General features: G+C 42.1%; 1 protein-coding gene across 5 annotated transcripts in view; it reads left to right on the forward strand.

Moving 5' to 3' along the window:
- nebl (nebulette) overlaps window positions 1-25777 on the forward strand; it is a 219615-nt gene that overhangs the window by 106282 nt on the left and 87556 nt on the right. For 2 of the 5 annotated variants that reach the window (XM_034189279.1, XM_034189348.1), the window contains exons 10-26: window positions 956-1066; window positions 1358-1468; window positions 7490-7600; window positions 7731-7841; window positions 7909-8019; window positions 8575-8685; window positions 10064-10174; window positions 13963-14073; window positions 14156-14266; window positions 14353-14463; window positions 14704-14814; window positions 17721-17831; window positions 18651-18761; window positions 20589-20699; window positions 21041-21151; window positions 24120-24227; window positions 24534-24644. The exons of 2 other annotated variants lie outside the window; for them this stretch is intronic. In XM_034189279.1, the coding sequence (XP_034045170.1) occupies window positions 956-1066; window positions 1358-1468; window positions 7490-7600; window positions 7731-7841; window positions 7909-8019; window positions 8575-8685; window positions 10064-10174; window positions 13963-14073; window positions 14156-14266; window positions 14353-14463; window positions 14704-14814; window positions 17721-17831; window positions 18651-18761; window positions 20589-20699; window positions 21041-21151; window positions 24120-24227; window positions 24534-24644 (1884 nt within the window). The remainder of the gene's footprint in view (window positions 1-955; window positions 1067-1357; window positions 1469-7489; window positions 7601-7730; window positions 7842-7908; window positions 8020-8574; window positions 8686-10063; window positions 10175-13962; window positions 14074-14155; window positions 14267-14352; window positions 14464-14703; window positions 14815-17720; window positions 17832-18650; window positions 18762-20588; window positions 20700-21040; window positions 21152-24119; window positions 24228-24533; window positions 24645-25777) is intronic. One more of the 5 variants, XM_034189412.1, reaches the window with a different exon arrangement.

Raw genomic sequence — 25777 nt, forward strand, 5'->3', positions numbered from 1 at the left:
GACAGCTGGTGCTGATGATGAGTGACAGCTGTCACTCCCAGTGGCTCCGGCGCCCTCTCGTGCTTGAAGCCCGCACTCCAAGCAGGGCGCCATCTGGTGGTGGTGGGCCAGCAGTACCTCCTCTTCAGCGGCCCATACAACAGTAGTTATGGATCCCCAAAGACGTAGTGCGATAATTGCTGCCATCCAACAACATACCAATCAACGTGTCCAAGTCCAGCAATTGCTCCAAAGTCTGTGGTGTTGGTGTGAATAGTGATGCCGACAGGCCCGGGTGTGCTTCTTTTATGACTGCAATGCAGATGCCACGCACTCGCAATACAACCGCTGTTTCCGACACACGTGCGCGATGCATTCTCAATACATCTGTAATATTTCCATGATAATTGCAATGTGTCCGATCCGTTTCCTCAATACGTGCATTATACATCCGTGATTGTTCCTCATATATTACCGATACATTTTCAATATATCCGTAATTGATACTGGGACATTTGTCATTTTTGGCCAATTTTGTTGCGGACGATAACGAATGCCCGTAATTTGTATACTGAATTCATGCGCAATTAATCCTCTCCCCAGTGGGACAGGGCCCTTATAACCTAAAGAGAGAAAGAAAGGGAAGGCAGGAAAGGGAAAGAGTAAGGAAGGAAGGAAATAAAAAGAGAAAGAAAAGAGAAAGGAAGGAAAGAGAGAGAAAAGAAGAGGAAGGAAGGAAAGAGAAAGTGGTAGGAAGGAAAGAAACAGAAGTAGAAGAAATGTCAAAAGCTGAAACTTGCAAATGTTTATTTTTAATTTTAATTGATCAGTAAGAGCTCATTTTTCAGAATCAGTCCAGACTGAGATCTCAATCATGTAATAAGTTCTCTCAGCTGTTTTGTAGTTGATGTTATGTAAATCATTTCTTGTAGTTGAGGTTCGATGAAAGCCACTGAGATTTCATTTTCTCTCTCAGAATAAATACAAGGAGGACGGCAAGAAGATCCTGAGTCAGAGTTTCTACTCTCACCTGCCACAAACTGCACAGACGCAGTTTGTTAAATCTGTTTCTGAGCTGCAGAGTCAGGTGAGATTAACGGCAATAATCACAGGTATCATCACCACAACCTTTGTGGAACCACAGACGGTCCCTCTGTGGAACCACAGAGACCATTTATGGAACCACAGATGATCTGTCTGTGGAACCGCAGACGGACCAGTTGTGGGTCCACAGATGGATGGTCCATCTGCGGCCATCAGCTCTAAGAACGTCTTCCCATGTTGATCTGATCCACTGCAGCTTCTGACATCTGCTCGGTTCTTTACACACGTTGTCATTTCTGCACAAATTCATAGTACAATAAAGTTTTACTTCTAGATCCGGTACAAGGAGCCGGGGAAGAAGGACGTGACCTCGAGTTTGTACTCTCTCCTCCCTGAGACTTTAGAGACGGCGCACGCCAAAGACATCTCAGAGCTCATCAGTGAGGTAAATGTACTAAATCCACAAATACAACACGCGATCAATCAGCTCTCAATACAACCAGATCTGAACCAAACATGTTTATTTTGGTCAAACGTTGGAGCCACTGATATTATTACTATTACCCCCAACATTAGAACCACTTGGGTTTGATGGTCTGTCTGTCTATCTGTCCAGAACTGGATCTCTGAAACCATCAGGACCAGTATGGTGTTAGTTCTGAACCCTGGCCTGATTCCTGTTATATTGGCATTTCAAATCAAATCAAATCAATTTTATTTATATAGCATCAAATCACAACAAACAGTTGCCCCAAGGCGCTTTATATTGTAAGGCAAAGCTATGCAATAATTACAGAAAAACCCCAACGGTCAAAACGACCCCCTGTGAGCAAGCACTTGGCGACAGTGGGAAGGAAAAACTCCCTTTTAACAGGAAGAAACCTCCAGCAGAACCAGGCTCAGGGAGGGGCAGTCTTCTGCTGGGACTGGTTGGGGCTGAGGGGAGAGAATCAGGAAAAAGACGTGCTGTGGAAGAGAGCAGAGATCAGTCACCAATTATTAAAAGCAGAGTGGTGCATACAGAGCAAAAAGAGGTGAATAAAAAGAAACACTGGGTGCATCATGGGAAACTCCCCAGCAGTCTAAGTCTATAGCAGCATAACTAAGGGATGGTTCAGGGTCACCTGATCCAGCCCTAACTATAAGCTTTTTCAAAAAGGAAAGTTTTAAGCCTAATCTTAAAAGTAGAGAGGGTGTCTGTCTCCCTGATCCGAATTGGGAGCTGGTTCCACAGAAGAGGAGCCTGAAAGCTGAAGGCTCTGCCTCCCATTCTACTCTTAAAAACCCTAGGAACTACAAGTAAGCCTGCAGTCTGAGAGCGAAGCGCTCTATTGGGGTGATATGGTACTAAGAGGTCCCTAAGATAAGATGGGACCTGATTATTCAAAACCTTATAAGTAAGAAGAAGAATTTTAAATTCTATTCTGGAATTAACAGGGAGCCAATGAAGAGAGGCCAATATGGGTGAGATATGCTCTCTCCTTCTAGTCCCCATCAGTACTCTAGCTGCAGCATTTTGAATTAACTGAAGGCTTTTCAGGGAACTTTTAGGACAACCTGATAATAATGAATTACAGTAGTCCAGCCTAGAAGAAATAAACGCATGAATTAGCTTTTCAGCTTCACTCTGAGACAAGACCTTTCTAATTTTAGAGATATTGTGCAAATGCAACAAAGCAGTCCTACATATTTGCTTAATATGCGCATTGAAGGACATATCCTGATCAAAAATGACTCCAAGATTTCTCACAGTATTACTAGAGGTCAGGGTAATGCCATCCAGAGTAAGGATCTGGTTAGACACCATGTTTCTAAGATTTGTGGGGCCAAGTACAATAACTTCAGTTTTATCTGAATTTAAAAGCAGGAAATTTTTGGTCATCCATGTCTTTATGTCTCTAAGACAATCCTGCAGTTTAGCTAATTGGTGTGTGTCCTCTGGCTTCATGGATAGATAAAGCTGGGTATCATCTGTGTAACAATGAAAATTTAAGCAATGCTTTCTAATAACACTGCCTAAGGGAAGCATGTATAAAGTGAATAAAATTGGTCCTAGTACAGAACCTTGTGGAACTCCATAATTAACCTTAGTCTGTGAAGAAGATTCCCCATTTACATGAACAAATTGTAATCTATTAGATAAATATGATTCAAACCACCGCAGCGCAGTGCCTTTAATACCTATGGCATGCTCTAATCTCTGTAATAAAATTTTATGGTCAACAGTATCAAAAGCTGCACTGAGGTCTAACAGAACAAGCACAGAGATGAGTCCACTGTCTGAGGTCATAAGAAGATCATTTGTAACCTTCACTAATGCTGTTTCTGTACCATGATGAATTCTGAAACCTGACTGAAACTCTTCAAATAGACCATTCCTCTGCAGATGATTAGTTAGCTGTTTTACAACTACCCTTTCAAGACATTTTGAGAGAAAAAGAAGGTTGGAGATTGGCCTATAATTAGCTAAGATAGCTGGGTCAAGTGATGGCTTTTTAAGTAATGGTTTATTTACTGCCACCTTAAAAGCCTGTGGTACATAGCCATCTAATAAAGATAGATTGATCATATTTAAGATCGAAGCATTAACTAATGGTAGGGCTTCCTTGAGCAGCCTGGTAGGAATGGGGTCTAATAGACATGTTGATGGTTTGGAGGAAGTAACTAATGAAAATAACTCAGACAGAACAATCGGAGAGAAAGAGTCTATCCAAATACCAGCATTACTGAAAGCAGTCGAACATAAAGATATGTGTTTGGGATGGTTATGAATAATTTTTTCTCTAATAGTTAAAATTTTATTTGCAAAGAAACTCATGAAGTCAATACTAGTTAAAGTTAAAGGATTACTCAGCTCAGTAGAGCGCTGACTCTTTGTCAGCCTGGCTACAGTGCTGAAAAGAAACCTGGGGTTGTTCTTATTTTCTTCAATTAGTGATGAATAGTAAGATGTCCTAGCTTTATGGAGGGCTTTTTTTTATAGAACAACAGACTCTTTTTCCAGGCTAAATGAAGATCTTCTAAATTAGTGAGACGCCATTTCCTCTCCAGCTTATGGGTTATCTGCTTTAAGCTGTGAGTTTGTGGGTTATACCACGGAGTCAAGCATTTCTGATTTAAGGCTCTCTTTTTCAGAGGAGCTACAGCATCCAAAGTTGTGCTCAATGAGGATGTAACGCTATTGACGAGATACTCTATCTCACTCACAGAGTTTAGGTAGCTACTCTGCACTGTGTTGGTATATGGCATTGAAGAACATAACAAAGAAGGAATCATATTCTTAAACCTAGCTACAGCCACTGCTGGGTAGTCCATTAAAGTAAATGTAAATGTTATTAAGAAATGATTAGACAAAAAGGGGTTTTCAGGGAATACTGTTAAGTCTTCAATTTCCATACCATAAGTCAGAACAAGATCTAAAGTGTGGTTAAAATGGTGGGTGGACTCATTTACATTTTGAGCGAAGCCAACTGAATCTAATAATAGATTAAATGCAGTGTTGAGGCTGTCATTCTCAGCATCTATGTGGATGTTAAAATCACCCACTATAATTATCTTATCTGAGCTAAGCACTAAGTCAGACAAAAGGTCTGAAAATTCACAGAGAAACTCACAGTAACGACCAGGTGGACGATAGATAACAACAAATAAAACTGGTTTTTGAGACTTCCAATTTGGATGGACAAGACTGAGAGTCAAGCTTTCAAATGAATTAAAGCTCTGTCTGGGTCTTTGATTAATTAATAAGCTGGAATTGTTATGTGGGCCGCTGAAGAGGAGGTACTGCTGGCCCACCACCACCAGAGGGCGTCCTGCTTGGAGTGCGGGCTCCAAGCATGAGAGGGCGCCAGACCCAGAAGAAGTGACAGCTGTCACTCATCCTCAGCTCCAGCTGTCACTCATTCCTCATCATCACCATCACCATAAAGGCCGGACTGCAACTCCACCTCCTCGCCGAGAAATCAACTACCGAAGAGGTAATTTTCTCTGCTGACTCATATCGTTGAGTGATAATCTGAACTTCTTTTGCAGCCGTTATCCTGTGGTGTTTGTCCTTATCTGTGGGATTGGCGTTTAGTGTAATCAGCGACGGCTTCGCCTCACACCCCAAACCAGATAAGTGGTTAAGCAGGAGCTGCACGAGTGTGTGATTGGAGGTGGAGGTGCTCCCTCCTAACTGAGTGCAGACTGTGGATTACTGAGTGTGTGGATTCACACTCATTCATCTTGTCTTTGTTTTCTGCCAGCAGTACCAGGGTCGACAGCTGAAGACAGAGGCCACCTGGGGACTCGGGACTTGGCGGCTCCGGTGTTCTTCAGGCCATTGGTGGTGGAAGCCGTGTGGGACGCTGCTCATCTCTCGTCGGGGGTCTTCTATCTTCGAGCCTGCCCACACGTCACCTGGTGTTAATTGACTTTACAAATCTTGTGTGTTTAGTTGTGTGTTGTCACAACATTAAATTGTTACTTATTGGCTTATTCATTGTCCGTTCCTTTGCGCCCCCTGTTGTGGGTCCGTGCTACAACACCTTCTCAACAGGAATGGAAGATTGCTGCTAATCCTCCGCCCCGGCCCGTGCTACGAGCATTCTGGCAGTTAGTGTGACTCGGGGGTGTTGACTCATTTAAACTAACATATTCATCCTGCTGTAACCAGGTTTCTGTAAGGCAGAATAAATCAATATGTTGATCAGTTATTATATCATTTACTAACAGGGACTTAGAAGAGAGAGACCTAATGTTTAATAGACCACATTTAACTGTTTTAGTCTGTGGTGCAGTTGAAGGTGCTATATTATTTTTTCTTTTTGAATTTTTATACTTAAATAGATTTTTGCTGGTTATTGGTGGTCTGGGAGCAGACACCGTCTCTATGGGGATGGGGTAATGAGGGGATGGCAGGGGGAGAGAAGCTGCAGAGAGGTGTGTAAGACTACAACTCTGCTTCCTGGTCCCAACCCTGGATAGTCACGGTTTGGAGGATTTAAGAAAATTGGCCAGATTTCTAGAAATGAGAGCTGCTCCATCCAAAGTGGGATGGATGCCGTCTCTCCTAACAAGACCAGGTTTTCCCCAGAAACTTTGCCAATTATCTATGAAGCCCACCTCATTTTAAATTGTCAGTTTTGATGCTAAGAATTTTTCAAGTCTTTGTCCATGTTTGTCCATCCAGGTGTCTTGTACCACCATGTGGCAACTTGGTGGAATTGCACCTGAAACATCAGACGCTGTCTTTTAATACAGAAACTTTTTTCTAACTTCTTATTTGCTGCCCCCAGTGGCAAATATGAATCAGATCTGATTCAACTATCTTTTTGTTTTTATTAAACATGTTTTGTACTTTAAATATATTCATTTAACATAAAAGTAATTTAACTGTATTTGTCAGAACCAGAATTACTTGTGTTCTCAATAGTTTTGCCTTTTCAGCCATAATTTATACATGTAAAATGATTAATAACTATATTTTTGCACACAGAAGACGACGTACTTTCACTGAATCACATAATCAGCCAAAACCTTCAAGGCAAAGAGTAATTTTGAATATTCAGAGGTGCAAAAGTGCTGGATGTCTCCCAAACCGCACACATCTACACCTACATTTGTTAAATTGCCTTCAGCAGAACCTGTTCCTCACCTGAACTGCAGAGAAGAAACCAGATTATTATACACTTCACCTTTATGGAGCACTATGTTACCATGATTACCCATAATCCCCTTCTCTGCGTAGGTCTGCAGAGGCTTTTACATGTTGTGTGCTGATACAGAAGCATTAAAAAAACCTTTAAAGATTGCCTGAAATCTTTTGAAAACACAATATCCTGAATGGAGATGAATTTGATTTTAAAATGTTATTTAGTTTTTGCATCATGTATTTGGATTTTTTATTTTATTTTTTTATTTTTGGTCATGTTGACGATTATAAAGTAAAAAAAAAAGTGAAATAAGTTGTTACAAAGGGGCATTTTTGCACAGTGTGAAAAAAAACATCAGTTTATCTTGTTCACTGAGCAGCAGCCACTTGTTCTTGAGTTGATTATGACTTTAGCCTCACGGGTAAACACACTCTTATAAGCAGTCATCTAATAATGGTTTTATGCTTTTTCTGTGGCATAACCGCACTATAGAGCAGGTAGCTGATTGGATAAGAAGCTGGCCTTCAAATATGTAGACTTGTGTTCAAATCCTCCTCGTGTTACCTGTCTGTGTCCTCAGACAGGACACTTAATCTACATTACATTGTCTCAGTCCACCCAGCTGTAAATGGGTACCAGACTCAGATGGGGAAGTAATCTGTGTTGGACTGTCCGGGGGGAGTGGTAGATTCTCATCCTCTTGATGCTGCAGAATGTGGAGATAAGGACCAATGGGTGTCAGGGCCCTATCAGGGACTTGCTTCATCTTCTATGTGATAGATCCTCTGAAGTAATGTAAATAATAATTTGTAGTTTGGTGTTTTTTGCAGGTGAAATATAAAGAGGATGGTAAGAAAGATGCTCAGATTAATCTCTACTCTGTGCTGCCTGAGACCCTCGACACACGACACGCCAAAGAACAGTCGAACCTGCAAAGCGAGGTACTCAGGCGTGTTTATTCATTTCAGAATATTAGCTCAGCTTCATGACTGGTGAGACCCATTTAGCTTTTAGCACCAGCTACAAGTGTCAGCTTTTTGATACGTGTTGGCTGAAAACCCCCGTTGACAGGTGAAATACAAAGAAGACGTGAAGAAGAAGATGCAGATGAGTTTGTACCATCGGCTTCCAGAGACCACGCAGACGCAGCTGTCCAAAGAGCTGTCTGAGCTGCAGAGCGAGGTACGGCCCCAAACAGTGCAGCCAGTTTGAAAAACTGAATTAAAAAGCTATTTGGTGATGTGTTCAGGTGAAATATAAAGAAGCCGGATTAAAGGAGGTGGAAAGCAGCCTGTACTCTGTTCTTCCGGCAACCCTGGAGACACAACACGCCAAAGAGACCACCGAGCTGCTCAGTGAGGTGCAGTCAGGCTTTTAGCCATTTACACCACAGTTACACTCTGCTCACTCACAGGTACACAACCTTTAACTCCATCGGAGTTGTTATGGGAGTCTTGGTGGCTTCCCTCAATAGTCCCTTTTTTACTTGGTCTCTCAGTTTTTGAGAACTCCTTGATGCAGATTTACCAGATAGTATCACACGGTTTGTATTTCTTCATGATCATGAGTCCGTCCTCTGACGTGTCTAAAGAAAACTGATGATTTTAGGCTCTTACTTACTTCGTTTATTTACTTTAAGTTATACAATTTTGCTGTAAGTTTAAAGGTCATAACATTTTAAATGTTAATTCAGGGAAGCCTGAATTTCTTAATTTGGTTGAACAAATAAACAAACAAATAAATAATTAAAATGTGTAAAAGACCAAGGGTACCTTTTCCATGCTACTGTAAATTTCCTCATCAAGTTTCAGGAAAATATTCCACAAAGTTGTTTTTCAGTTCTAACAATAAACTGAGCTGCAGACAGAGCGACTTTGGTTCCAACATGTCAGTGTCTCTGTGTAAACGTTCCCAGATTAAGTACAAAGAAGACGGGAAGAAGGAGATGTCAACTTCTCTTTACTCCACTCTGGCCGACACGTCAGAAACCAGCTTTGCCAGAGAGGTGACGGGCATGCAGAGCGAGGTACAAACATTCTTTACAGTTGTACACATGGTTCCATGTGTTCTGACAGACTTTTCAGACAAGAGATATGAGATGATTTTGTATGTCATAGCATACTGTGACACCTGATTTAGTCATGATAGAACAAGTTGGTGATGTGAGATGAGAAATACAATGAATTTGCAATTTATTTGTTGTGATAATGTATGTAGATAAGTGAAATGAGATTTAATGACAGCAATTAGTCTCTGAAGACTGTCAGTCTTTATACAGAGACGTCTTCATCAAACGGATGCTGAAGACAGTCTTTATACAGAGACGTCTTCATCAAACGGATGCTGAAGACATTCAGTCTTTATACAGAGACGTCTTCATCAAATGGATGCTGAAGACGGTCAGTGTTTATACAGAGACGACGTCATCAAACGGACGTTGAAGACGTTCAGTCTTTATACAGAGACGTCTTCATCAAACGGATGTTGAAGACGTTCAGTCTTTATACAGAGACGTCTTCATCAAACAGATGCTGAAGATGGTCAGTGTTTATACAGAGACGTCTTCATCAAACGGACGTTGAAGAAGTTCAGTCTTTATACAGAGACGTCTTCATCAAACGGACGTTGAAGACGTTCAGTCTTTATACAGAGACGTCTTCATCAAACAGATGCTGAAGACAGTCAGTGTTTATACAGAGACGTCTTCATCAAACGGACGTTGAAGACGTTCAGTCTTTATACAGAGACGACTTCATCAAACAGACGTTGAAGACGGTCAGTCTTTATACAGAGACGACTTCATCAAACAGATGCTGAAGACACTGTTTATACAGAGACATCTTCATCAAACGGACGTTGAAGACTGTCAGTCTTTATACAGAGACGTCTTCATCAAACGGACGTTGAAGACGGTCAGTCTTTATACAGAGACGACTTCATCAAACAGACGTTGGAGACAGTCAGTCTTTATATAGAGACGTCTTCATCAAACAGGGACGATAAAAGAAGCAGTGACAGAATAAAATCAATCGACATTATTTCAGAAACTGAGATATTAATGATTTATCTAATCTGAGATGTGAGATGATTGACAGGATGTGTAACGTGTTAACGTTCAAAGACGTCAGCATGGTGACATTTGTGACAGTTTGTTGGTTTTTGGTCATCTCCCTGTAGAGTTCGTCAGAAGTAGTTTTTCCTTTTTATTAACCCTCGAATGACTGTCAAAGAGGTATCAAAGACATCACGGTCGTCTGTCTCTGTGTGTGTCTGTCTGTGTGTCTGTCAGGTTTCCTGCTGTGGTTCATATGAAGCTGTGGCGTTGTTTTCAACTGATTGTGGAAACTAAAGTGATTCATTAAAATGAACTGTCCCAATAAGACTTTCATTTCTTGTTTTTACAGACTAAGTATAAAGAGGACGGATTGAAGGGTCTCCCTCACAGTCTGTACTCCCAGCTACCAGAAACCACTGAGACTCAGTTTGCTAAATCTGTGTCTGAGCTCCAAAGTGAGGTGAGACCTTCAGTTTGACATAAACCTTTAATAAATACATTAAAAAAAAAACTATATGGGGACATCAAACAGGAGGTCACAGGGGCTCTTAGGTTGAAAGTGTACACGAACACACACGAACACACACACACACACACACACACACACACACACACACACACACACACACACACACACACACACACACACACACACACACACACACACACACACACACACACACACACAGTCAGCCTTATATATTAGATCACGACCCGCTCACTGGAGCCCTTATTTTCACATTTCACTTGATACTCAGGTCAGGTAGCAAACATCACACTTTACTTACTACATAGTAGCGGCTGGGTAGGGTGCACTTTAATTACAATCCGAACGGGCCAGCGGGTGCCATGTGTGAGTTAAAGAAATTCAGTTAAAATGTACCTGCTGTATATGGCTGCCAGAGCGTTGCAGTGATATGACACCTTTTATCATTCACTTGAGTCTCATGAATGTCACAAATTGCGCTATGAAAATTAATGATGACAATATACACTGATCTGAGTGATCATTGTTGTGTTTTCTTTGATTTGATGGTGCCATCTGAGCCTCGACCTGTTTCTATTAAGGCAGAAAGGAGAATTATCACAGAGACGACAGCTACGCTTTTCTGTGATAAATTCAACCCTTTACTTTTTAGTAATCTCACTGAAACTGATTGTTTTATGAATAGCTTTAATAGCCACTGTGCCACTATCTTGGATCAAGTGACACCACTTAAGGCTAATAAAGCTCCTCGTGAAAGTTTCTGTCCTTGGATAAATGATGGGATTATGACTCTAAGGAGAACATGTCGCCAGATTGAACGCCTATGGAAGTCAACAAAACTGGAGGTTCACAGGCTACATTTAAGAGACTTAATATCTTCCTTAAATAAGACGATAGAGGAGGCCAGGACTAGTTATTTTAATCGCCTGATTGCCTCCAATAAAAGAAATCCTAAAGTGCTTTTTGACACAATCAGCTCTCTTATGTCACCTGCTGCCGTCACTCCTGTTATCTCTAAAACTAGTTGTGAGGAGTTCCTGGATTTCTTTATTGATAAGGTTAGAGTTATAAAGTACACCCTGCCTCCATGCCATGGTCCCCAGCACTGGGAACCTCCCACTCAGTGCTGGGCCTCATTTGAGCCTGTTACTGTAGAGGACATCTCAACCATCATGAATAAAGTGAAGCCATCCTCTGGTATTTTGGACGTTCTTCCGTTTAAACTGTTTGTGAATGTATTTGACTCCATCAGGCCCTACATTGCTAAAATGTTTAATATATCTTTGTCGAGTGGTGTGTTTCCCTGTTATTTTAAACATGCCATTGTGGAACCACAGTTAAAGAAAGCTGGATTGGATTCTACAGAACTCAAGAACTTTAGGCCAATATCTAAAACCCCTTTCTTGGCCAAAGTCTTGGAAAAGGTAGTCTGTGCTCAGTTGAGATCATTTTTGCAGGCTAACAACATCCATGACACTTTTCAATCTGGGTACCGTGAGTTTCATTCTACTGAAACAGCCCTGTTGAAGGTGTCTAGTGACATGATGATGGCAGCTGACACTGGCAGATGTTCTGTGCTGGTTCTGTTTGATCTGTCTTCGGCGTTTGATACCGTTGACCATGGCATTCTGATAAACAGATTGCGGGATTTGGTTGGAATGTCAGGTTGTATTTTAGAGTGGTTTACCGCTTACCTGACTGGTAGAACTTTTAGTGTGACGGTGGGCAATGCAGTGTCGGAATCTGCAGATCTTCTGTGGGGTGTGCCACAGGGATAAGTCTTGGGACCTGTTTTGTTCTTGTTGTATCTCCTTCCTCTCAGCAAGCTGATCCAGCAGTTCAGTGATGTGTCCTATCATTTGTATGCCGATGATCTGCAGCTGTACTGCTCTTTTAAGACAACTGAGCCACAGAAACTCTGCTCTCTCACAAATTGTTTGGCCAAAATTACGGAATGGCTCACTGAGAACAGTCTGCAGTTAAATTCCAATAAGACTGAGACTCTGATTGTAGCACCAGATAGTGCTGTACCTGGAATTCAGCAGCATCTCGGTAGCCTAAGCTGTACGGTCAAAAGCAGCCTGCGTAACCTGGGTGTCATTTTGGATGGAGGAATGTCTCTGGAGCAGCACACAAATTATCTGGTTAAGAACTGTTTTTTTCCAAATTCGGAACATCTCTAAGCTCCTTAAGATGGTGACTTTAAAAGAGCTTGAGATGATTGTTCATGCGTTCGTCTCATCGCGTTTGGATTATTGTAACAGTCTCTTCACCTGTCTGAATAAGAAGGAGTTGGCCCGCCTGCAGGTTGTGCAAAATTCTGCTGCGCGCCTGCTTACCCGCACCCGCAGGAGGGACCATATTACTCCTATTCTTAATACTTTGCATTGGCTGCCTGTCTCCTACAGGATTCATTACAAAATCCTGGTATTGACTTTTAGAGCTCTGCATGGACAGGCACCGGAGTACATCAGGGACCTGATCCAGCCTTATGCTTCCTCCAGGAGCCTCAGGTCGTCCAATCAGAACCTGTTGATGGTTCCTTGGACCCGTTTTAAAACTCGCGGGGACAGATCTTTTAAAGTGGTGGCGCCTAGCCTCTGGAATGAGCTTCCCTGTGCTCTTCGTTCTCTGGACTGTATAGATACTTTTAGAAGGCAACTAAAGACGCATTTCTTTAAGTTAGCTTTTTAGCCTAATGTATTTTATTGTTTTCGTATGTTATTTTTAGATTATTTTTGTATGCCATGTGCAGCGCTTTGTGACCCTGGTCTGTGAAAGGCGCTTTATAAATAAAGCTTACTTACTTACTTACTTACTTACTTACACACAATGCAACTTACTGCACCTTAACTAAAGCGACATGAAATAACCAACAGGAGAAACACCAGGATTTAAAGCTCCAGCGTGCAGGATTTAGGGACGTTTATTAGCTCAGATAGAATGTAGCATTCGTAACATCTGTTAATTAGTTTATAAATACCTGCAACACTGATTTGTTGTGTTTTCAGGAGTTTAAAATGCACGCTTCGTGTTGAAAGATCAACATTCCTTCTTACTTAAAGCTATACAGCATCTGTATTCTTAAGATGTAAGCCATAAAAAGAATTATCTTTGGCACCACTCTAACTTTATTCCTGAGTCTTTAAATTAGGGATTTGTAATATGATTTTCCCAATATGATCAAAACTCATGCTGCCTGGAAACACTTTACACCCCTGAAGGGTAGAAATTCAAGTGATCAGACGCCATGACCTACATTTGGTGGCAATGTCATAGATCATCTAGAAACAACATGGCGACCACCATTCAGGGTAAAGAAAAGCAGCGTAACATCAGCTGGCTGCTCACTCCAACAAAACAAACCAAGATGGCGGAAAACCTTCTGACACATTTTATTTCTGTATAAATCTATGTTTCTCATATGTTTTGTAAAGGTTAGTGAGAAATAAAGACTCTTGGAACCAGATAACAGCTCTGAAGTGATTTACACGACATCTTACGGACGTTGGCGGGCATGTGCCAGGAACGTACATCAAGCAAGTTCCCCACCCCCAAATAAATATTTTCCCTTCATTAAAATGCGCTGTAATTTTGCAACGTGTTACAAAAACAAATCAACATTATAATGCTTGGATTTTGGTAGAAACTAACGTTTGTCACTTGTATGAAATTTGAAAGGCCGTACAGCTTTAAGTTCTGTTAGATGTCTTTAAAAACTCATAAAAAGCAGAAGTTTGATTTCACTTATTTCACTTTAGATCAAGTACAAAAACGTAGGAAAGACAGATGTGTCCACGTCTCTGTATTCTACTCTCCCCGAGACTCTGGAGACACTTCACGCCAAAGAAGCTTCTCAGCTGCAAAGTGAGGTAAAAATACTAAAATTTGTCAGGCATTATTGGTCCATCTGTTCATCTTTGACATTATGAGGATGATCTCTGCTGTGATCAGATGAAGTACAAGTCTGCAGTGAAGAAAGATCTCTCCAACAGTCTGTTCCACCTAATGCCTGAGACGTTAGAGACGCTTCACACCAAGAACGTCTCCGAGCTCCTCAGTCAGGTAGCATAAAGGAATTCCAGGCTACACTTCCTGCTTCTTCGGGAGGTATTTTGTGACCTTGTGGGTCCATGTATGTGATTCTGCAGGCGAAGTATAAAGAAGACGGTAAGAAGGAGCTGAGCGTGAACTTGTACTCGCTTCTGCCTGAGACCATCAACAGCCAACATGCAAAAGAGCAGTCCGACCTGCAGAGTGAGGTATTCACGCTGTCTGCAATACATATATATATATATATATATATATATATATATATATATATATATATATATATATATATATAAACGCATCTTTGAAGCACATTTTCAGGTTCTGTAGCCACCTTTCAAAGTAAGAAGAACCAGTGATGCTCTGTGACTCTGTGACACGCCCATTTTTAATTGGTCGAAACATTTGAGAATCAGGTTTGTGTGTTTCTTCGCTATGTTGGACTTTTAAAGGTGAAGTATAAAGAAGGTGTGAAGCAGAAGATCCAGAACACGTTGTATCATCAGCTTCCTGAGACGGCACAGACCCGGCAGGCCAAGCAGCTGTCGGCTCTGCAGAGCGAGGTACGCCAGTGCCTTTAAATTCTTTTAGATCTGCTGCTCGTGCACAGTGTGAAGACATCAATCACTGTCAGTGCACACGTTGTATGTTTACAAGAAAAACTTTAGAAAATGTGACCAACTGTGGGCATGAGACCCTGGCACTGGTACGTAAGCTGGAAAAGACTGCTAAAAAGATAGCTAACTTTAGAAAGCACTTAAGATTTAACCTGAGATGCAAACAAAACAATGTTATTCCCAAATGCATGAAGCAAAAGGCACTAGAAGCAGGTCACACAGCAGAAAAGATCCAGCACAGTTACCTTAGGAGGATTTTGGGTCTTAGAATTAGAAGCCTTCATTTTAAAATATTAGACCTCCAAAATAATCTGGATAGTCTGCACAAAATGTTAGAAACTTTAGTGGAGGAAGAGGCCCATAATAAGATCACAAAGTTCACAGTTAAAATTCAAATGGCTGAACATTTAAAAAGTAAGGAGCGGCAAATCAGGAAGTTTCACAACCTTTTAGTGCAGAAAAGGCGTACTTTCAGTGGGAGTATTTTTAAAGATACACCCAGACAAATTAGTGACAACAGGGAAAATTGGGTAAAGAATCTCTCCAACAGGGTTCTTACACAGACAGAAAAGGATGTGCTCGCTAAAGGACTAAATTTCTCAGTGACCCCTAAACATATACTGACAGTAGATTACATCACTGCAGTAGAGTCAGCCATTAAACATAACAGTTTGTCAGAGTCAGAAGCTGGGGACCTCCGACTAAGAGTCACAGCAGTGTTGAACAGTGCTAAGCCTCCTCCGTCCAACATCACAGGAGAAGAACGGAAAGCTTTGTCAGCACTGCAAAAGGACCAAAGCATCCGTATCCTGCCAGCGGATAAAGGCAGATGCACGGTGGTCCTGAACACATCTGACTACGAGGCCAAGATCAACAACTTGCTCAGTGACTCCAATACATACGAACATCTGAAGAGAGACCCCACGAGCGGCTATAAGAAGAAAATCATTAGCTACCTCCAAAACCTGGAGAAAGAGGGATTCATCGACAGGCAGACATACTACAGACTGTACCCTGGGGACGCCACTCCATGCATCTATGGACTGCCCAAAATCCACAAACAGGACGTGCCACTCAGGCCTATTGTATGTAGCACAGATTCCATCACGTACAGTGTGGCCAAGCACCTCAAGTGGATTTTGGCTCCTCTAGTGGGTAACTCAGACCACCATGTGGAGAACACACAAGATTTTGTGAACAACAAACAATTGTGTCTTTTTATGTGACTTCGTTGTTCACCTGCATCCCCACCGCTGAGGCCGTCTCAGCTGTGAGGCAGAGACTGCTGGAGGATGTGTCTCTACTTGAAAGGACCAAACTCACACCAGACCACATCTGCCAGCTCTTGGAGATCTGTCTTAACACCACGTATTTCCTGTTTAGGGGGAATTACTACAGGCAGATTCATGGCTGTGCGATGGGGTCTCCGGTATCCCCCATTGTGGCCAATCTGTACATGGAGCAAGTGGAGAAGACAGCCTTGAAGTTTTTCACGTGCATCTCTCCCAGTCACTGGTTCAGATATGTTGATGACACATGGGTCAAAATCAAGCAACAGGAAGTTGAGGACTTTACAGAACACATCAACTCGGTGGACGCCAATATCAAGTTCACACGTGAGGATGCCAGAAACAACCATTTAGCCTTCTTGGACTGTGATGTTACGATTGGAGAGAACAGGCAGCTCCAGACAGGGGTTTACAGAAAACCAACTCACACTGACCAATATCTGCTCTTTGGCTCAAACCACCCCCTTGAACACAAGCTTGGGGTGATCAGGACGCTTCAACACAGAGCCCTACAGGTGCCCACAACTGCAGACGGAAGGGCTAAAGAACAACAACTTATCCGGAAAGCCCTCACAGTATGTGGATATCCACGATAGTCCCTAGACAAAGTGCAGAAGTCCCAGAAAACAAAGAGACCAGATAGACAGGAGACGGAGACAAGAAGAAGAGGAGTGTCTCTCCCTTATTTAGCTGGAGTAGGAGAAAAACTACAGAGGATCTTCAGACAGCACAAAATCAAAGTTTACTTTAAACCGGTTAACACCTTGAGACAGAAATTAGTTCACCCTAAGGACAGGATCCCTAGATACAAACAGAGCAATGTAGTGTATTCTATCAGATGTCAGGAAAACTGTAACGAAGACTACATAGGTGAGACTAAGCAACCTCTACATAAAAGGCTATACCAAATGGTTTGAGAGAGGGGTCAAGGAGGCATTCTTTGTGAAACGTTTGAAACCCAGCCTTAACCGGGGAGGGGGTCTGAGACATGCTTTATACCCTGTTTACAATGGGGTACTCAGGTCAAAGCAGTTTCAGTCTTTTGTTCATGGTAATGAGTTATTCACGTCATCAGCAGAGTCGTCAAGGGAGCCATCAGGAGAGGGACAGCTGCCCTGTCATTAGGAGGATGCTAACTAGAGCACAATAGGTGCTACTTAGAGCTATTGTTTAGTCACTAGCCTATAGCAGTCTGCCTCTCGGTAGGAGGGGTCTGGTTAGGTTTAAAACTCCAGCTTTTGTGACTTCTTGATTATTCTTCTCTACAAGAGTCAAGACAGAAGTCAGACTACCAGAGCAAGAATTTTAGCTGAGGAAGCTTCTGCGATTTGAAGCGAAACGTCCTTGCGTCAAGCAACCCAGTCCAGTCGAAGATTCAAGCTTCTCTACTAACTTTAGAAAATATCACACATGATGTATATTTATATCCTGCTTACAACACATATAGTGATTCTCTAGTTTTCATTCTGTTATCTTATTGCGAGTTATCTTATCTTATCACATGTTATCTTAATAACTGGTTATTAAAACATGAAATAATTTTTCATTTATTTCACATTTCAGGCTGTGTACAAGAAGGCAGCCAAAAAAGAGGCGAATGTAAATCTGTACTCACGTCTTCCTCACACCATGGACACACAACACGCTAAAGAAGCCACCGAGCTGCTCAATGAGGTAACAACACACTTTATTGTATGTGGAACAGAGCTCACGTGGTTGATGTGACAGTCAGATCGCCCACTGTGTGTTATGATCTGACGGTCCATTGTCACCTGGGACAGCCTGTCAATGTGCGCGCTGTTGGTGGACACACCCCGTCAGTTCAGCACAGACACCAACACACCATCTGTACATCCATATATCAGCACCTCATGTAAGTGCGCCCTACCATAGCATCGTATGTTTACGGATGGGGGGAGCGCAACACACCCGCGATTCACACGCACGCCATGTGTGTGTGGTGGGGGGGCGACACTCTGGCACCTTACATGTGTGTTGCTGTTTTGTAAAGCCACACTCATGGGGCACTTAGACACATTTCATATCCAGCTTGACAGTGACTGGCTGCTGACTGCTGTCGTGTTAATAGTGTGAATGGTCACATATTTTCTAAGTGCCACACAAGCGCTGTTAGATGTTCATGTGTGTCATCTGGAATTTGGCCGACACCTGCCGCAAGAGGGTTTGATGGGTTTGCACAGCGCACACTCTTTCAGGCGCTGGTGTGCGCAAATAGTTGTAGCAACAGGTGTACGAGGCGTTCGAGGCAGCTATGAATTTACGTTTTGCATACGATTCCTGCTTCATGCGCACTTCGACCAAATTTGCACTATGTGTGAAGGAGTCCTCATCCACTGACCGTATGAAGGTGGATGTGGAGCCTTCCATCCACAGAGGATGAGTCTCCTGGCCAACAGACAACAACATGCAATGCGTGGTGATCTCACTGTGTGTGGAGGACAGATAAATTTTATTTTCTACATCTCTTCCTAGAACAAGTACAAAGAGAGCAGGAAAAAGGAGATGTCCAGGTCACTCTATTCCACCATGTCAGATACTACGGAAACCAGCTTCGCCAGAGAGATGACGGCCGTACAGAGTGAGGTACTCACGCCATCATCTCTACGGTTACCAGGCAACACTTAGAAATTATACCACCTAAATGTGTGCCAATAAATGTATTTATTTATTTTTAGCAAGAAATTCTACATTTTACCCACAAGGGGGCAATATTTTATTGTTTATAAACTTTTTGGCTGTCAGTTTGCCTTGTGAGCTGAGAAGCACTGGGGAGGATTTGGAAATTAATACGAGGTCTGTCCATAAAGTATAGGTCCTTTTAATTTTTTTCAAAAACTATATGGATTTCATTCATATGTTTTTACGTCAGACATGCTTGAACCCTCGTGCGCATGCGTGAGTTTTTCCATGCCTGTCGGTGACGTCATTCGCCTGTGAGCACTCCTTGTGGGAGGAGTCGTCCAGCCCCTCGTCGGAATTCCTTTGTCTGAGAAGTTGCTGAGAGACTGGCGCTTTGTTTGATCAAAATTTTTTCTAAACCTGTGAGACACATCGAAGTGGACACGGTTCGAAAAATTAAGCTGGTTTTCAGTGACAATTTTAACGGCTGATGAGAGATTTTGAGGTGATTCTGTCGCTTTAAGGACTTCCCACGGTGCGAGACGTCGCTCAGTGCTCTCAGGCGCCGTCATCAGCCTGTTTCAAGCTGAAAACCTCCACATTTCAGGCTCTATTGATCCAGGACATTGTGAGAGAACAGAGAAGTTTCAGAAGAAGTCAGTTTCAGCATTTTATCCGGATATTCCACTGTTAAAGGAGATTTTTTTAATGAAAGACGTGCGGGTGGATTGCAGCGTCGGCTCGCAGCCGCCGCAACGCTCCACCACAGGAAAAACACCTCTGTTGGAAGCCTTAAGGACAAGTTGGAACATGTCCAGCTGTTAAACAATTTCTCATATACTCACTCCACTGAAAGCCATCAAAAGCCGCCTGGATTTTACAAATGGTTATCAACACGGAGGTGTTTTTCCGCCGGCTGCGTCCCGACGCGCGGACCCGTCCGCACGTCTTTCATTAAAAAAATCTCCTTTAACAGTGGAATATCCGGATAAAATGCTGAAACCGACTTCTTCTGAAATGTCTCTGTTCTCTCACGACGTCCTGGATCAATAGAGCCTGAAATGTGGAGGTTTTCAGCTTGAAACAGGCTGACGACGGCGCCTGAGAGCGTTGCACGACGTCTCGCACCGTGGGAAGTCCTTAAAGCGACAGAATCACCTCAAAATCTCTCATCAGCCATTAAAATTTTCACCAAAAACCAGCTTAATTTTTCGAACTGTGTCCACTTCGATGTGTCTCACAGGTTTAGAAAAATTTTTGATCAAACAAAGCGCCAGTCTCTCAGCAACTTCTCAGACAAAGGAATTCCGACGAGGGGCTGGACGACTCCTCCCACAAGGAGTGCTCACAGGCGAATGACGTCACCGACAGGCGTGGAAAAACTCACGCATGCGCACGAGGGTTCAAGCATGTCTGACGTAAAAACATATGAATGAAATCCATATAGTTTTTGAAAAAAATCAAAAGGACCTATACTTTATGGACAGACCTCGTATTTAGGAATAAATCAAACAAATAGAAGCACTGACTGATTAAAAGCATTTCTGTATATTCATATACTTTGTTGATAAAATATTCTGTCAGGACGCTGAATGTCTTGTGGTGTCATTGTTTCATTTCGACCCTAATTTCTGGCTCAGTTCATCTTATTGAGTTAAAGGAAGAAACTTAAATGAGACAGAACAGAACCCACAAACTGAAACAGAAGGCCTTTTTATATCTACACATACACAATAAATGCTGCTCTGGTTATCAAGCAAACTACGTTTTTTTTTCTTTTTCTTTTTCCAGAATAAATACCGGGAAGATGGCAGGAAAAGTCTGTCCCACAGTTTCTACTCTCAGCTTCCAGAAACTTCAGAGACTCAGTTTGCTAAAAGTGTCTCGGCGCTGCAGAGCGAGGTGAGAATTACGCAGTTATTGAAATAAATGCTACGTTTTAGCCTCAATGCCAAAGAAGAAGAGGCTTTTATAAGGACCAGGGCTCTCTGTCACAACACAGGTCATGTCAAGGTCATAGGTCTCAGGTCAAGGTCAAATTATAGGTTATCTAAAATGGAAAAATCCTGCAAAACTCAATCAAATACGGTAGTTTTATTGTTCAGACAGAACCAGATAAATGGAATAATGAAAAAACTGTGGAACATTTAAGCACAAGTAAAGTTCTAGTTAATTAAGTCCACATATTGTAGAGAAATGGAGTCCTCGATGTAGGTTAACTGAACATTTGTGTTCTCTTTCAGATGAAGTACAAAGAAGCAGGAAAGAAAGCGGCGACGAGCTCCTTGTACTCGTCTCTCCCGGAGACTTTGGACACGCTGCACGCTAAAGAGGCTTCACAGCTGCACAGTCCGGTATTTCCACACAAAACACACAAACGGCCGAGCTGAGGCCTGCAGCATCTCTGGATGCGACCTTTAAGAGAGAGGGTTCAGCTGCTTTGAGGGTTCAGACCGATCAGGTCCGGGTTTGAGTCCCGTACTGTGCTGTCGGCCAAGGGCGTAGGTTTGGTCTCAGGTTTGGTAGGGACAATACCCCCCCCCGGCCCCCCTGCCCACCACCACCACCCCCTAACCCACTCATACCATTAGACGCACAAGTACAGCATAATACATAACATATGACGACATAATGCTGAATAATTTAACACTTTATTTACAATATTAAGTGTGTAGGCAAACAGACAAATAGCTTAAATAACAAAATTGCACCCAAAATCACTAATCTATTCTATAGGCCTACACCTGAGAGAACAAGACAACAAAAAAATACTTGTGGAGCTAACAAAAAAAAAAGTTTTTGCAACCAAGATGTATAATCTATTCTCTTCATCAATAATGCAGTTGTAGGTATCTGGCAACCTAATTTGCCAAAAAAAAAAAAAAAAAAAAAGATTTCCAATGATATATATGGTGTATTACGGTAAACGTAAGCCTGTGATGTCATAACGCAAAGGAAAAACACGAAAGTTTCACACTAGTGCGCCGCTGAAAAAAAAAAAACAAAAACTAGTGCGCCGCTGATTCTCATTACCGTAAGTTCTCATATAAGCCCTCACTCTGAAAATTTGACAGCAAGCCAAGAACCCGTTCTTTCCAACAGTGCGTTCGGTGACTTTTGAAACAAGGGAAAGTATGAAAAAGAGCGCAAAAGTGACAGAAAAGTACAGAGACAGACAGCAAACATAAATGTAGTAATTTTTGAGGAAAAGGCAGGATGTTAGTGTCATTTGTGAAGGTGTGTGTGCGTGTTTGTGTGGGTGTGCAGTTTATTGTAAGTGTGGCGCACAGCATTGTTTGCAACCCCTCCCCCCCGCCCTTCTTGTTTTTCTGCACCGGAACAGTGTTGCCAGATATGAAATATGAAACTATCGTACCAAAACCTCAAAATGATCGTATTTTGGGAGAAATGATCGTACCCAAACAAAACGCATACAACGTAGCTATTTTAGCGTTTTTTTTTAATTTACAAAGAATTTTATGTCACATTTTTAAACAGAAATTATAGTAATGGGGAAACTATGGCACAAAAAGAACGCAAATGCACAAGCAAATGCACTACCAGACTAGAAAGATTTTTTTTTTCTGTGAAGGGACACAAACGTGTTAATTACCAGACTAGAAAGAGTCGAATTCAACCTCGAGGTCGCTGTCGTCATCCGATGCCACTTGTGCAGATTTTGTTGAACACAGAAAAAAATGTTGACACCTCCATAAGGAACTTTAACTTTTTTTAATTTTTCTTGTATATCTCTTTGCTCTTGTGTTTTGTTCCTTTGTTATTGCATTTGTTGAAATAAAGTTTCGAAAAAAAAAGATGGTTGGGGAATCTTCCTGTCACGGCACAGATTGGATGGAACTCATTACTCTGTATGAGAGGGGGCGGGCTTTCAAATGACGGTCGCCCAAAGCCAGCAGCAGCCCTGTGTGTGTTGTGTCTTTGATGCCGCCTGAGTGCAACACCTGCAAAATGATTCTTGGGTGTCAGAGAGAGATGCGTGTTTGGGCAACCAACTGAAATTATCGTACATATTGGATTTTTCCCATTATTGATCGTACATTTATTGATCGTACAGAGGGCACAACTATCGTACAAATACGATAATTATCGTACATCTGGCAACACTGCACCGGAGCCACCCATCCTCTGCGCTCCGGGACCTCCCACTTTACAAATGAAGCACTGCCTGCCACGAGATGCGCTTTGTTTACGTCCATGTGAGAAGAACGTGAGCCAATGAAATTGCAACATGGGTAACTCTGTCACTCTGACACGTCGAAAACACAAAACGTGACGACTAAAATTATAGTATCGAGTTCGCAAAAAAAAAAAATAGTGAATGATTTTGTTATATAAAAAATGCTAAATATTGGTAGGGACTATTTTGCCATCCCAAAATATTGGTTGTGACTTGTCCCTATGGTCCATATGCAAACCTACGCCCCTGCTGTCGGCTGTATGCCAACATGTCAAATCCTGATTACCAGACAGCTATTTTTAAATCAACATGTTGTCCAAAATACAAATATTTTGTGTTTCCTGCTTCTTAAATTTGAGAAGATTTCTCTGTAGGAGTTACTGTAGAACTTTATGTTTTTTCTTTGTTTTTTTATCATTGTAATACTGAGGCTTCTTGTTTGTTTTTTTCCTGCTAGAAGCCTAGATGTTATTCAGGTTACTTTTTTTTTCCTTTTGGTTGGTCTCATGGTTTTTCTCCATATTAAGAACTCCAATTTTTTTCTGATCCACACCTTGATTTGGCACTGGTTTTACACCGGATGGGCTTCCTGATGAAAAGCCAAATGCATCCTGTCATGCATGTCTTGATGGCTGGAGAAGGCCCACACGGATACACGGAGAACATGAGAACTCCATACAGGAAGGAACTGGCCATGGGTGGACTTGAACCCATAACCTTTTTGCAGCAAGACCAACCACTGCACCACCATTACTACTTATTGTCATTCGGATAAAGTCCCTTTGTCAGGTGATGGTCTAGTGGTTAAGGTTTTGGGCTTGAGACTAGAAGATCCTCGGTTCAAATCCCCTCTGACTGGAAAATCACTAAGGGCCCTTGGGCAAGGTCTTTAATCCCCTATTGCTCACAGTGTGTAGTGAGTGCCTTGTATGGCAGCACCCTGACATCGAGGTGAATGTAAGGCATTATTGTAAAGCGCTTTGAGCATCTGATGCAGATGGAAAAGCGCTATATAAATGCAGTCCATTGACCATTCCCCTTGTTGGACCTACAGTTTCCAGAGACTTGGTGAAAATGATGTGACCTGAATCCAAACCTAATGTGTTTGAACTTTTGTGCTTCAGCTGAACTACAAGCAGAGTTTGAAGAAAGACTCCTCCAGCTTGTATCACTTGTTGCCGGAGACCAATGACACTCAGTTTGTGAGACAGCAGACGGAAACGCTCAGTGAGGTACAACAGCTCACAGTTATAAAGATAATTCATCCAGTCTATAAATATTCATTGATTTCAGGTCTTTATTTGTGATGTAAGCAGTGATTTTAAATGCGACATGATAAATTCAGGATAATGCTTGAAATGGAGCTATGGCTCCATTTCGATAACCTTAAGTCCAGGCTGCTGTGGGACACGATGACAACCAACCTGTTGCTTATGTTAGTAGATTAGAGAGACATCAGTCCAAATGTTAGATGTGATCCTCCTAGAATCTTGAAGAAATAATCCTACCTCTCTTCTGCCTTTGCTTTCATCACAAAGGTTAAGTATAAAGAAGATGGTAAGAAAGAGATGAGCATCAGTCTTTACTCTCTGCTCCCGGACACCATGGAAAGCCAGCGCGCCAAAGAGCAGATGGAGCTGCAGAGCGAGGTGACCGACGATTCCACGTGCTGCTGTATGAATGTGCACAACATGAACCAGTTTCATACGAGCTCCCAGACGTCTATATGAGTTATGAAGTTATTAGTTATTAGTTATGAAGGAGTGATACCAGATGAGGAAATCTTGGTGTGCAGCTAATTCTGTTCTTCACATGATTAAATGTCTCATTTCTTTTCTACTTCACAGTAGACTTGCTGTTTGACACAAGTTGATGGTACCAGAAACAGATATTCCTGAAGCCTGTGAAATACAGTGAATGAATAAATAGAAGAACACGATTGCTCACAGACAATAAGGGGTTTTATGCTTTTTTTCTTCTTCTTCTTTTTCTTTCTTTTGGTTTGTCCCAGTACAGAGTTGCATTAGGATTTGGCACCAGTTTTATGCCTGATGCCCTTCTTCTACTTGGAAAAGGCACTGACATCTCCTAGTGGTCTCCAGGCCAAGTATTAAACAGGACAAAAGTAACTCCTTTCAGCTATTCCCTGTTTTCACTTCAATCAATCAATCAATCAATCAATCAATCAATTTTTTTATATAGCGCCAAATCACAACAAACAGTTGCCCCAAGGCGCTTTATATTGTAAGGCAAGGCCATACAATAATTATGTAAAACCCCAACGGTCAAAACGACCCCCTGTGAGCAAGCACTTGGCTACAGTGGGAAGGAAAAACTCCCTTTTAACAGGAAGAAACCTCCAGCAGAACCAGGCTCAGGGAGGGGCAGTCTTCTGCTGGGACTGGTTGGGGCTGAGGGAGAGAACCAGGAAAAAGACATGCTGTGGAGGGGAGCAGAGATCGATCACTAATGATTAAATGCAGAGTGGTGCATACAGAGCAAAAAGAGAAAGAAACAGTGCATCATGGGAACCCCCCAGCAGTCTACGTCTATAGCAGCATAACTAAGGGATGGTTCAGGGTCACCTGATCCAGCCCTAACTATAAGCTTTAGCAAAAAGGAAAGTTTTAAGCCTAATCTTAAAAGTAGAGAGGGTGTCTGTCTCCCTGATCTGAATTGGGAGCTGGTTCCACAGGAGAGGAGCCTGAAAGCTGAAGGCTCTGCCTCCCATTCTACTCTTACAAACCCTAGGAACTACAAGTAAGCCTGCAGTCTGAGAGCG

The sequence above is a fragment of the Thalassophryne amazonica genome, chromosome 1 (genome assembly GCF_902500255.1).
Source record: "Thalassophryne amazonica chromosome 1, fThaAma1.1, whole genome shotgun sequence".
Lineage (NCBI taxonomy): Eukaryota > Metazoa > Chordata > Actinopteri > Batrachoidiformes > Batrachoididae > Thalassophryne > Thalassophryne amazonica.